At 35.8% G+C, this 14,612-nt stretch overlaps 1 protein-coding gene across 4 annotated transcripts in view; it reads right to left on the reverse strand.

The window, feature by feature from the left end:
• CADM2 (cell adhesion molecule 2) overlaps positions 1-14,612 on the reverse strand; it is a 688,964-nt gene that overhangs the window by 239,025 nt on the left and 435,327 nt on the right. For 2 of the 4 annotated variants that reach the window (XM_068910560.1, XM_068910548.1), the window contains exon 2: positions 500-526. The exons of the other annotated variants lie outside the window; for them this stretch is intronic. In XM_068910560.1, the coding sequence (XP_068766661.1) occupies positions 500-526 (27 nt within the window). The remainder of the gene's footprint in view (positions 1-499; positions 527-14,612) is intronic. 4 annotated transcript variants of the gene reach the window in all.

The raw sequence follows: 14,612 nt of genomic DNA on the forward strand, positions 1-14,612 counted from the left end.
TCAGAAAGAGTGATGATCACTGTATACTACTTTGGAAAGATGGAGGATGCTTAGGAGCCGTTTATATTCACTTATGATCTCTGTTCAGATATTTACAACTATGTCAGAGATCAAAATGACAAGTTATGTTTATATAGTTACAATCAATTTTATGTAGTATCTTCAAGTAAAGTGTCGTCAATATCCCTATCTTACTATAATGCGAGTCATAGAAATCTAACTACAATGTACTTGGTTTTATCTTTCTCCTAAAATTTCCCTAAATTTAAGCAACTTTAGGAAAATATAGCATGAATAGATGGTGACGGCTGATAAACAATGAAACCAGTCTGCACTTCGGAGCAATTATAAAATTGTAAAAAACCTCATCTGTTAAACCACAAGATCTAAAAATATCTTTCTCTGTCTTGAGAGAAGTAGTAAAAAGCCTAGTGAGGTAGATTATATCTGGGCTGCAAAACCATGCAATGTAAATTGAAGAGCGCAAGCAGAAACTCACCTCTACCTTTGTTCTTTGTAGCAGCCACTGGAAGCAAGGAAAAGATTGCACAAGAAGAAGAGAACAAAGATAGATTAGACAGAAGTTCTGAGTAAGTAAGAATACAGAGAAACTTCATCACTATCGATTCAAAGCTAACAAACACTATTCCTAGGATTATTTGACCAATTTATTTGAGATAGTACGGTTCTAGGAGATGGTTCAGATCTATGTTTCTGTCAGAAGACCTGTGTTTAGAATTCAGAAAGTATATCACAAAAAATACTTGAAAAGTATGGCAAGGAGTGCACAAAAATCATGTACCATTAACCACAAATAGGTGAGAACATAGGTATACACATTGATAAATTTTAAACTTATAACACAATTTGCCTTGCTGAAAGTTCATTCTGAAGTATCTAAATCACATGCCAATCCTTTGCTCCCATTTCTTGAAATGTTAATCTTTTGTACAGTTGATGCAAACACCAGTTAATCTGCAGCTACTCCAGCTATTTCCATTCTACACTATATGATCATTGCTTTTCTTCAGTGAAGCATATAGCTTCCAATGCTTCTTGCACCATTACTACGCATGCATCTACTGATGCTATCAGGCGTGCCAAGCAAAAGGAGCATGCAATATTTTAACAAGTAGTGATCGATATTCAAAATCAGATAAAAAGAGGACTTCATCTTTCAGACAAAATAGTTCCCCTTGTCTCCCCTGAAGCAGCATGGTTCCATGCTGTTAGTTTCAAAGGCACAGCATGGTCATAAAAACGAAGACAGGAGGGTAAAAAGTCCCTCTAACATCCTCCCTGCCTTTTTTTCCCCCCAAAAACAGAAGAATTTTCTGTTTTCTGAGATTCATAACTAATGCTGCTGATATACAGTATTAATCAGGGCCTGAAGTGAGAACGGGATCATTCTGTTAAGGGAACATTCTGTTAGCTCTAGATTGGACTACAGATACTGCTCCATAAGGGTCTTTAAACACACAAGTGCACTCTGAAAAGGCATTAATTCAAGAGTAGCTTTATGAAGAAAACACACCTCAGGGGAAAAAAAAAAAAAACGTAATTCTGTCTTGTACAGAAGAGCTGTAACTACTTTACAATTCAAAGGCAGCTACACTTGTGATCAAAATATGGAAAACAAGGAGAAAGATCAAATCCCATTTCTGCTTTCCTTGCTTTTCTTGTTCACACATGAAGGCTCTAAGTACCTATTTCTTCTTCCTTTTTTACTGGTCAGATATCTCACCAGTCTGAGGTAAGTAAATAGAGTATGTCAGCAAAGGCCAAGCTGCTATATAGGTAGAAACTGAAAAAACCCAATTTAAAGTTTTAACTGTGTGAATGCATCCAAGAAATGACAATTCTCCAGATTTTGTTATTTTCTCCCTCATCCCTTCCTCTACTTCTGGCTGCACCAATATATGTTGCCACCATTCTCCTGGCAGTGGAAACAAAACTCAAGAAAAGAGCAGTCCCAGGACGTCTGAAATCAGCGCTACTCATGGAACAGCTCTGCTTTGGGGAGATACAACAAATGCAGACGTTTCTGCGAGCTGTGGTCTTAAAATCAGCTTTCCACAAAGCTGTTCAACAAGATATACGCAGCTGCAAAACATTCAGTAAATCTTACATGCTCTAAAAATTGCCTGAGTAGTAAACAAAATTAATGGTGCCATTCTAATTTTTTAATAAGTGAACAGTTTCTCCTTCATGCAAATATAAGTTGATAATGAATGCATCAAGCTCATCAACCTGTTCATTTTCTTATGCTTCCCCCTCTTTTTCAGTCCTGAGAATTACATCCACGTGAGCACATTATCACTTCAAGTCAGAATAATCATGTAAACTTAACAAAGCTTTGGAGAAAAGCCCCCCAGGTAGTTTAAAAGCAATAGGAGATTTATACTCATATTTAGTCTTTCAAAATAAGGAAATACTTACACACATATAGAGGTATATATAAATATTTATATATATAAAAGAATTCAACAACATTATTATTAGACAACTTTGTGTCAAGGCATGAGCACTAGAGAATTATTACCCACCAGATATCAGTAAATAAAGAAAAGACATAAGTGAGGTTGTACATTATAATTGGAAGTAGGACAGGTTACTAGGCTTGTTAGACCAATTATAATTCTCTGCATATTCAATAATAAAGGCCTAGGTGACAGTAATGTTCTTATAAATGTCATGTACAATACTTGTAAGTTTTTTCCATTGACAGCATGGTCCAATTACAAGTCAATCGGTAAAGTTCACACTGCACAACAGCCAAATTAGCTGAAAGTGCTCTTTCAAAATAGAGTTCTAGCTACTGAGGGGAACTGGAGCGGTTTCCATCTATGACTCATCTTTTCGACAACTATCATGGGGAAGAATTCCCTTTCTTTGTTGTCACTGAGGTTGGAATTTCTTTTTTCCAAAGGTGAAATACCTCTTCTCCAGTCCCTCTTTACTATCAGTTTTTCCTCGTCCCTCTGTGCAAGTTCCTTGCAATGATGCTCACTGCAGAAAGCAGTGTTTCTGATCTGAAGATACTATTTTTAAAAATTTCCAAACATTTTGGATATAGGTTATCCACCTGTTTTTCCTACTACGTGAAAGGTCATAGGAGACGACAAGCAAAGATAATTTTTTTCAAATGAACAACATCAACATCCAAAATTATCAGAGAGAGGCTAGTGTCTTAAACAGGGCACCGGATATGGAGGGACTACGTTTTTTATGCCACTTAAGTCAGTCGCAAAAGAGTGAGGGGTTTCAATAAACAACATTACAATCATAGTATCCATCTTTCTGACTGTCTTCAGTAAGTCAGCTGATTTCTCTGCACTTCATCTACCTGTTTGTAAAATGGGGATAAAATAAACTTTTGCCCCCCATCTTCACTTCCTTGTTGGTTAAGGACACAAGCTGTTCAAGACTATCTACTTCAGTGCACTATGTTTTCAGGATACTGATTAAATTTGAAACTTCAGTAATGTAAGCAAGACGGATTTCAACAGGTCTGTAATAATTTCTAGGTAGAATGTAACCTGAAAACTGGAATTTAATGTATTTGGCTGGCATTTTCTTTGTTTGGATAAATTAACAGGCCAATTGGGAAAGGGACAAAAAGGAAAGGCAATGACTTCCTGTATTGCCCCAAGATCATGGCATTCTTTAGAAACCTAACACATTGCAAAGACATTTTCTTTGAGCTATTCTGCCTTGTCTTTCTTAGGAAATTGATTACTTTTGGAGGAGGTGGCAAACTGGAGAAGAAAAAAAAAAAGCAGCAATGACCTTTCTTGGAATTTAAAGACGATCTTAAGACCAGAGAAGAAGGGGGAAGAAAGACCATATCCTCTGAAGTGCCTCTGAGGTACAAAAGACCTGGATATCTCTGGGTAAGATTGAGTGGAAAAAAAACCTGTTATATTAAGCTTTGGTTCTATTAAGATTAAACAATATTTTATTTTCTGAAGGCTTTTCTCATCACACTACAAGCAAAACAAAGGGGAAAGGTCTCAGAGAGAGAGAATCAGAGGAGAACAGAGGCTCAAGGTCAGAGACCTCAGGAGAGTTCCCGCTAAGAGAAAAAGGAGGGGGATAAAATTTGTGCCAAGCTGTGAATCATGACATTTAATTTTCACAGAACTCAGGTTTTTATTTTTAGGGTTTTTTTTAAATGAGAAAAGCATTTCTGCTGTTCCCCCTGAAACAATATTTTTAAAAATCACTGTCTGTATGTAAAAGGCTGGATTCAAATTTTGAAAACCCTAACATACCCATGCTCTCAAATATCAATGATATATTATATTTTATTTTTCCATGATGCATCTTTCTGACTTTTTGATTTTTGTATGCCAGCAATTGTTAAATTACATTCTTTGATAAATGGTGGTTACAAGATGCTCAATATTTTTTCCACACTCAGCTGTCTCTATGCTGTTCATTTTTTGCAGACATTTTAAGACAGATTTGATGCAGCATTTATTTTATTTTTTTCTTACAAGTGATTTATTATTCAATTTCGGATTTTGTCTTTTGTTTGGGGGAAAAAAAAGTCCTTGCAATTACTTCAATAGCACAATAAAAAAGGAAAAAAGTATTTCCCCCAGATGCCTAGTCTACCTAACATTGTAAAAAATGAAGGGAAAAGAAATAAGTGAGAGGCTCGAGATCAGTGTCTTTTTCTCATTTTGTCTCCCTACATATTAAGAACTCAGCTAACTACAGGAAAAAATGATACAATATCTAAGTGTTATAATAATGAGATAGCTTTTTTCAAGAAAAGAAGCAAGACAAAAATCACCATCATAAAGTACATTGGCTTTCTCCTGCATAGAGCACACTGGCATATTATACAAGGATTTATGGTCCTAAACCTACCGTTTCAGCAAATGTGGAAGTCCTCACATCTCCAAAGGAGAATAGAGGTATGAACGGTCCATACAATAGACATTTATTCATTTGCATATTTATCCCAGTCTTAAAACCTTATGAGATCAAGGGATATAAAAAATAAGTAGTGTTCACATACAAAGTAGTACTCAATAAGAAGTATTCATTTAAAAAAATCGTATATTGCAGATTTCCAAATTTCAAAAGAAAAGTAGATAATTTTCACACAACTTGGCATAATACTTCCTTTTAACTTTATTAATTTCTCCTTTGATGCTGATGGGTTGTCAAAGCTCCCCTGTGGGGCAGAAGTTTTTAGCAGAATCATTTCATCAACAACTGTTAGGATTTCATAAATGGAGCAAGAGATCCAGTTAGAGCAGATACACCAGTATGTGCTGTACCGCAGCATGCCAGACAGCCTCCTTTGCAACAACAGCATTTTCCGAAATCCACAAAATGAGACAGGAACCACCACCACCGGGAATCCTGCTAGGGATTTTGGATTTCCTGCACGGAGGCAGACAATGTCAGTGAGGCTGGAAGAGCAGCCTACAGACCACAGAGAGCCAGGAAGCCTTAGGATTTCTTTCAGAGTAGGATTGAATGTTAAAAACAAAACCCACAAACAACAAATATGTTCTCATGGCTAACTTTGTTTACTACTGATTTTCTGAAGATTCTGGTCTCGCATGTGACTTCCTTCGTTGCTATTGTCTGTGCGTTCTATCATCAATGTCTTTTTGTACGTGAATTCTGTATATTCCACACAGAGATTTCCAAAGTGTCAGTTAGCTGCATTTGTAGGTATAATCAGAACACATATATTCCTAGCCAGGTCTTTGTCTGCTATTTATATAACCATTAAAGATCTCTAGGTTCATGGAGATGTAATTCTATGTAATCTAAACACGTCACCTTCTATTATTTATTCCAAGTTTACATCATTTTGTCCACAACACAAGTTCCAAAGATGACAATAAGGTATTTATTTCATAAACAGAGAGATCTCACTTAACAAATTTATAGATGATTTTAGAAAAGCCAGGTAAGGACCATTTTGGTTCTCAGAAAGTAATGTATTTTTTCTCAGGGTTTAAGAGAAAATCTAGAAATGCACAAGTATGCAAAAAGTACAGGATTTTGAAATGACAAAAAAAAGGATTTGTTTAACTATAACATTAAACATGTAACAAAACCTCACAGTATAATATTGTATATATGCTACATAATAAGGATTATATACCTATATAGTGGTTGGTAAACTTCTTTCCTTTTAGAACATAAAGTCTGTTCTTGAAGCTATAATTGGGAAGGGGATAGAAATAACAGAAATGCAAATTTGGAAGTGTTCTTGAGAAGCCAACAAGTGTATCCTCTGGGTTTGAAGCAGCATGAACTGTGTCTGGATTATTCCTAACAGATTGCCTAACATATTGTTAAAACTTCTAATGACAGACTCCACAAGTTCCCCAGGTAATCTGTTTGAGCGCACAGTTGTCCTCTTAATGGCAAATTGTTTTCCTGACATATAACCTGATCATCATTACAGACACTAAGCCCATTAATTAATCCTTCTCCTACCGTCAATGAGTATAAATAACAAAAGAATATAGATTTCTTTAATGCAACTGTTTGCATATTTGAAGACTTACTATTTCTCTTGAGTGATTAAACAATCAAGTTTTTCCATGCTTTCTTAATATATGGTTTCCAACTTCCTCTTAATTCTTCTTCCTTTTTGCCTGACTTTTCACCAGTTTGATCTAAAACCTGACAAGATATCTAGCTAAGGTGGAACTAGTAATTACTTACGATATCTTGCACCTAACTCTTCAGCTGGACACTCCAAAATAGCACTTTAGCTCTAAGGGAACAGCATCACGTTGTGTTGAGGCCCACCATGACCCTTTGGTTCCCCTCTCCAGATCGCTATACACCTAGCTATTGCCTATTTGGATTTCACATGTGTATTTTTTCCTTTCTGAATATAGGGCTTCACCCTTATTCTTCAGAAGATTTTATTGCTTTAAAGTTTTTTTTTTCTTCTATTTATTAAGGTAGTTTTGAATACTAACATAGCCCTCCAACTCCATGAATAAATGCTAACACAAGTGTTAATCTAAAAAGTACAAATTTCAAAGCTACATACTGTACCACATTATTTTTGTGTATTTGCTATTGTATTTAAAGAATAGAATAATTCTTGGTAACAGCAGCAGACTTTCACATCCAATACCAACAAGGTCATAAAGGACTTTGGTTGTATTCAGCATGTCTACATTCAGCCCATAATCAGCAAAAACAGTCAAATCAGCAATTCCGCTGTTTAAAAAGAAAAAAAAAAATCCATCTTAGCTAATATCCCTCCTACACACACTATAAAATGTGTAGGCAAGCTAGAAATAAAAAACTTCACAAGCTAATGTGCAGACACTAATGATAAAATGCTGTTATATACTACTGCATCTAGCAAACCTACGAACTACAAACTGACCACACACAAATGAAGCATTAGTTCATCACGCCATCCCTGTCAGTAATAGCTGACTCTTCTGTTATTAAATAACAAACAGAAAAATTAGAACAGTACCTGCTGGGAAATAATTGCACTGTGCCCTGCGAGAACGAACACTGGAGAAGCTGCTTTTAAAAATACCTTTCTGGACAGAACACAGCAACTGCAGAGATGCTATTAAGTTATATTTTCCTTGGTGAAACTTTGAAAAGCAATATGAAGAAAGAGCATAGGTTCCAGCATTTTGGTCCTCCACCCACTCTTTCACTCTCAAGTTCAATATCGGGTAACAAAAGAGTATTTTCTGGTGTTTAGAATCTTTCCTTTCCAACCCAAGAGAAAATAGGTTTGTAAAATAGTAATTACTGAACACAGATAACAAGAAGAAATTCTTAAATTGAAATGAAAGCGCTAAAATAACTGTAAGCATCTTTCAGACTTCCTATTATGCTGCTAAACACTATTTTAACACTGACACTAGATTATAATTTTCAGTGAACTTTATTATATCATACTAATCATAAAATAGTGAAGAACATGTGGCTCCATTTTCTTTCTGAGAATTAGACTACAAATACAGTGATTTTGTTCTCAATATTCATTATAACTGGCATGATGGAGATCAGCAGAAGCATCTTCTAGCACAAACATCACTAGAGTTCAGGATTCCAGCTGTAGCTGATTCACATTAGCAATCAGAAATACATAACAGTATATTACTGTGTAGCAAAACTTGAAGATAGTCTAATCATGCCCTGAAGGCTCCTCTTAAGGCATCCAGATAACATGATTTGCCTGTCTCAAAATGCCAACTTTATGCATTTTGTAATACAACTGGACATAAAACTTCCACAAGTAATGCAAGTTGCAAGCAAGCAATTTTATTGTAACAGTTAGGTTTTCATAAAACTTCAAGCAAATTTCACTTGCAAACAAATAATATGCATTGTAAACAATAGTAAATACAATTTTTATATTGGTAACAACAATATAATATCATATAATATCATGGTAACAACATTTTGCAAAATATGCTGAAAAACAGCTGAAGGAAGAAGCAGAGGAAGCAGAATGAAGCACTCTGTAAGGTCATAAATGTGATTATGTCAGATACACATTAAAGTATTCATTTCTGCCCTCTGATCATTTTCACAGTAATTTCAAAACTTAAACCAAATATTTAAAAAGCTTTGATATTCATTCAGCACTTCTAGTGTTCCATCAAAATTTGTCATTAGGCAAAATGTGCGTACATGCAGACTTGCACAGCTTCTGTGTTTATGTGAGGTCTCCAAAAAGAGCAGAAAGGAAGTGATCCTGCCTAGATACATTTAGCAAACTACTAAAGAACAAATTGGTTGTCATCAACTAACTGTGATTGGGCACAAGCAGCTGTATCTAGTTAGCTTTTCGTTCCCAGGACCATATGAAATTCAGCAAGAGATAGGCATATTGTGGCTACGAACAGATCATGTTTCTCCTTTCATCTGCAGATCAATGCATGCAAAACATCCCAAAATTATATCCTATCCATTTTGTTCAATCCAAGAGCAACCTCTGACGTTCATATTTCATGCTCTTTTTTTAAACGCATATGCTATCTTAAGTCACCAGTATTACAAGTACGCAGTTCTGAGTCTACTACACTTACATGTGTTATTTCAAGTTCAGATAACTCACAAATCTTTAAGAGTTCTCGTATTTGGAAATAAGCCATCAGTTAAGCAGCACGAGATCAGAAACATCATGATCAACGGCCAGAAACTAGACAGGCAGACAGACAGCTAGGGTTCTCCTTATGGTACCTGCACATATACAACTAATTCACCTGCTGCAAAGCCAAAAGAGGGTATGGGAAGGAAATTGGGTTTTATTGTACAGTTATTTTCCGTTTCATTTATTTAACACCATAACCTATGGGATATCTGTATAAAAAAAAAAAAATTACATCCATAACAGATCATCTTTAAGATGAAGGCTGTAATTGTTCCAGATATGATGCTATTAATATATTGATCAGAGCTCCAATTTCCTTTGATCTGAGAACTAAAACCACTTCTATTCTTCATTTAATTATATTGCTACTGTACTGAAATTGTTGGTAAGAAAGACTCATCTAAGAGCTGATCTAAATTTACAGTAGCCATCAGTGGTCCTGGCTCTCTGTATCCCTTTCAAGTTACTACAAACAACAAAGTGGCTACAATGTTATTGGATAAAGCTGAAAGAATTGGCTGTCAGGAAATATGTAATCTGGTAGCTTTTGGCAGCTGGAAAAAATGGGAGCAATTTTTAACTCTGGGGACTAAGTTCATATGCTGAAAAGCTCTGCTTCAGTGATCACTCATTAACAGTAGAAAGCCAGATTGATACGTAAACTTTTTTCATCCGAGTTAGTTTCAAAAGGGGTGTCTCAGGCTTGCCGCCTACCAGGAGCATACTTCCTTTTCATAGACGTAGCACTGATACGAGCTATCGATGTGGTTGTCATAGCTTTGTTCTGTACTGGGGTCCTGGGCTGCTTTTCATTATTTACCCTTTAGTCCCAGGCTTTAGATGCACATATTGGTCATACCCCCCAAAATAGATCATTTAACGCTCCACAAGCTGCCTGCAAGTGCTGTCTGCGAGTCATCAAAATAAGGAACCTTCCTAGCATGTTTGCCAGGGTGGTGGGCACACCCGCTCTGAGTATGGTCAGCACATGGGTCTGGCCACCAGGCACGCAGGGTCTGTGAGACGCTACACGGTCCGCTGCAGCGGCAGAGCCACAGGAGAGCTTCCGACAGGCTGCTAGGAACAAATGCAATGCTCCGGGGGGGGGGGGGGGGAACAAAACAAACAAACAGTGCTGTGCGTGTCCTGCCACTTTGGTGGAATGAAAATCAGAAGATTGAAGCTTCGTAAGTGGCTTGTAGATAGCAGAGATCTTTAAAAATTGACTCTGGAAGACGTAGAAAATGTAGGTATAAAGATGAATTAAAACTGACAGATGGCAAAAGGAAAAGTTCTTCAAAGTCAACAAGAAAAACTCGGGAACAGGGATGAAAAAAAGTAAAACAAAGAAACCAGAGAGAAAAAGGCCAACCTAAGCAAAAAGAAGGGGAAAAGAATAAAATCAAGGATCCAGATCAGAAAGCACACAGACCCAAACGTGTATGAAACATAACAACTACTATACAAATATCAGATTTTCAAACTCCAGTCTGCCTTATGTACAGCATTTCAGTATTAAAGGAGTATTTCTAAAGCGATAACTGATACACTATTTAAGGTGACAGATCATTTAAGAGTCTACAATAATCATGAATGAATATTTAATATAATAGTATAATAGGCAACTTTTGGAATGTTATTGTTGACTTCCTTACTATCATTACAAATGGTCTCTGCATGCACTCTTTGCTTCTTACATTGTCACAAAGCTGTTACACTACCCAACTTACAAAAGAATTCACTTTCCTATACAAGGCAAATGAGCACACATTTCTGGCACTGCCCATTTCCCATTATTGCTTTTCATATTTCTTTCTCTTCCCTTTCACGTTAGTGGAAATATTCCCATAATTTAAAAGAATAAATTTATATACGTACATTACTGCCTGCAAGGTATAATGCATATTGATATATTTCAACAACAACAACAACAAAAAGATTAATTTGCAAATTCAAGTGAAAATTAAAGATTAGATGAGGTATCTTCACAGTTCATTTTTAAGAGATTTCTGAATACAGTTATTTTAGGAAATTTTAATTTCTAGGTGCAATGCAAAAAAGTGATTTTACAACAACTGCTGCAACTCTTGAGGTAATCCTTTTAATTAAGATCCATAAAATAAAGGTTTTTTTTTTACTACTTCTATGATAACAAAACAATTTTGGTTAACAACTAATTTGTGAACCCTATCTGTTTACAACTATACAACTGTGGGGGGATTTTAACTTATGAGTTTTGCAACATCCTACTAGAACATGTACCGGACAAAAAAATTACCCAAGGTATTTCTCAGTAATGCAAACTGAAACCTTTCTGAAAGAAGACAAAGAAAAATACCTCTGAAGCAGCTCAGGAGGCGGATAAACTAATTGCTCCTGGATAGTTCTAGCTTATTCCTTAGCATCTGTGCCAAGCTGAAGCACTGCATCTTCTAGACAAAATTATTACATAGCACAGTGAAGGAAACAAGCATGCAGAAACCCCTTATAAAGGAATAATGTTTACAGATAGCATTTAGCTTCAATTGGTGCTGAAAATAGAGGAAACATTTCAAAATGTCACCCCTTGCTAACAAAAACATAGTACCATAAAGGTTTCTGAGAGAAAGAGCGCAAAAGGAGGTTGGCGCTGCTATTTTTGTTGTGCTGTCAGAGCACAGCCAAAAGAGATTTCTAGTTCAGTGAACGAGCAGCAGAGCAATCTCCAGCTGGGAACATGTGCTCAATGATATTTAAGCAGGTCCATCGCAGCTAACTATGTAGTTCACCAAATTATGGCAACATGCTCTCACCTTGCCCATCTCTTGGAGCATGCCAAAGCACAGAGTAAACATATATATATAGCTCCATTCTTTTTCTAGGAATCCAAACAAACCTTTCAAGGATACTCAATTCCTGAGAAGTTCATACTAACATTATTTTACACTCAATACAACCCTTTCAGTTTAGAAGTTTTCACAGGCACTCAGTCACAGCATATATAGAAACTGGCAACACAGCTATGACTACTCCTCCTTAAAAACCTCATAAACCTTCCCTTCAAAGAGATTTATGAATAATGTGAACTAAATAATTCATGGCACTGCAGATGCCAGTCCAAATAGCCTCCTCCTTTTTAAGGTTTCAGTTTGTAGATGTGTGATCAAAAGCCTTCATCAGTCACGATAGTGGCATTTGTACTCACTCCAAACAAACTGTATTTGCATCTGAATGTTTTTCATTGAAATGAGATATATAATATGCCAGCCAAGTTCCAACTAAAAGCTGCTTTATGCCATTTAAATTCAGTCAAATTAAAGGCTGAATGCAACCTAAAAGGTCTACTCTCAGAACAGTAATTTGACATATCATAAATAAGAACCATTTTTTGTTAGAGTAGCTCAGCACTTGTCTGGAAATTTTAAACTGTACCTTAACAGTGCACGGCCTCTTGGGGAATAATAAAGAAAAGTCTTGCATATAACATAATGAAATAAACAGACACTCACACCAACATCAATTTCAAAATTGCACTTATTTTCACACGTTCACATGCAAACAACCATGTAAAACTAGTTGCTCTATAAAGGCAATATTAACCCGTAGGAAAAAAAAACTAAAAAGAACTAAATACATTTCTACGCAAATAGACACCTACCTAAAATATCTAATTCTCACCCCGTTGTATTAATCATATAAATCAAGAAGGTGAGAATCATTCTTTGCCACTTCCATTGCTTAGTTTTACCACTACATTTAAAAGTACCAAAGTACCACAAGTAGATCAAAAGGGGAGGGGGGGGGGGGGCGGGGAGGAACCAGACCAGAAACCAGTATAGAAAAGAAATGGCTCAATCATCAAATGGGCAAGAAGTCTCAGAAATTTCACCTTGTATTTCAGGACTTTGTGCTGACAACAGAAAATAGCAGTAGAATCAGATTAAAATTCCTGTTCTTGCCAAGGGGAATTAAATAGGGAAATAAATACAACTCATCTAATTGAGGTTAATACTCTTTTTTAAAAGGCTATTAAGAGCATAAAACGCTCTTTCGTCGTGAACCTTAAAAGGGATAAACAAGATAATTCTTGTTAATTGTCAGAGGATTTTGTTGCCAATCTTTTTTCTTTTAAAAGGTCTTCTTATTGTATTCAATGATAAGGGAGGCTGGTGGAAGAGGAGAAGGAAATATTAATCACGACCTCATACTGAAAGATGCCACAGATCGATCTTGGAGATGGTTATGTTTTTTAAATAAAATACGTATTAGCTTGCTTTTCGGAAAACAGAGCACCATTAGTTAGATATCCAAGATGTAATATCTACACTGAAGTCTTTGTTTTAAAGCACTTGAATTCAACTATGTAACCAGTACAGGCACCAAACATGATATACTTCAGTAATCCAGACAGCATTTATATTCATTCATACACAATCTATTCAAATATCTGGAAAATTTATGATTTCACTGATTTTGACACAAAAATACTCATATGTAAATAATAAATGTATAAATTAACAAGACGAACGTACTCCAGAAATTAAGGCAATTCCAAAGCATGAAGGTACAAGCTCCACTGGAAAACAGCAGGGAATGGCTTGTGGCAGGCTAGCACAACATAACACCAAAACTGTGCGTGTTAATGAACAAAGCCAAGGAACAATGCTGGAGCAACATATATTGAAAGATGACACTGATGAGGGCAGATGTAGAAAAATGATTATCAACTTCAGACCCCTAGAGCAGCAGGAATGAAATCACATCCTTGTGTTCTGGGAAATAAAACAGGCTACTTGGATAGAAATAAAGACAGGCTTTAATTATCTAAAAGTAAATTGGGAGCAACCCATGATAATTCAGAAGTGGTGTTATTATAGAACACAATGCAGAGTTAATTCAGAAATCAGTTTGTTCAAAAACATAAACAGCTGGGTTTAATAATAGATACAATGAATTAGAAATGAAGAAAAGCTTGAGACAGAAGATTATTGAGCAATTCTAATCATATTATTAGATTCACAACTAAACAATGGGAAGAGGTCTATAAACTACAATTATTATTTAAAGTAAAAATTTCAATTTATGAGCTGCAAGAGGGCAAAGAATAAAGGTCTCTAGCGTTATTTTGCCTAGTTCTGTTTTAGAGATGTTTGGTTATGCGGTCAGCAGGGCAAAAGCTAATTTTCCCATTACTTTCCTACTATTAAAAAAAATCTGTCCTGAGATAAGACCAAAATATCATCTGAATGAAAAAAAAGTTTCAATGTAAAAAAAAAAAAAGTTTTTAATTACATTGTTATATTCTGATATTTTTAGCCATACTCAGTAACAAATTCTGCAAGCTGTCTCACTGTTTTTATAATTCCCATAGACCAGATGCCTAAATTCTATTACATTTGGAAACATGGGAAGAGCAGACTATCAGATGATTAAAACTAGTACCATTGGCAAAGGAAAAGTAGGAGTTGACTGCAAATTTAGTTAGAATGATTGATATTTCATTAGGAAA

This window comes from Struthio camelus, chromosome 1 (genome assembly GCF_040807025.1).
Source record: "Struthio camelus isolate bStrCam1 chromosome 1, bStrCam1.hap1, whole genome shotgun sequence".
Lineage (NCBI taxonomy): Eukaryota > Metazoa > Chordata > Aves > Struthioniformes > Struthionidae > Struthio > Struthio camelus.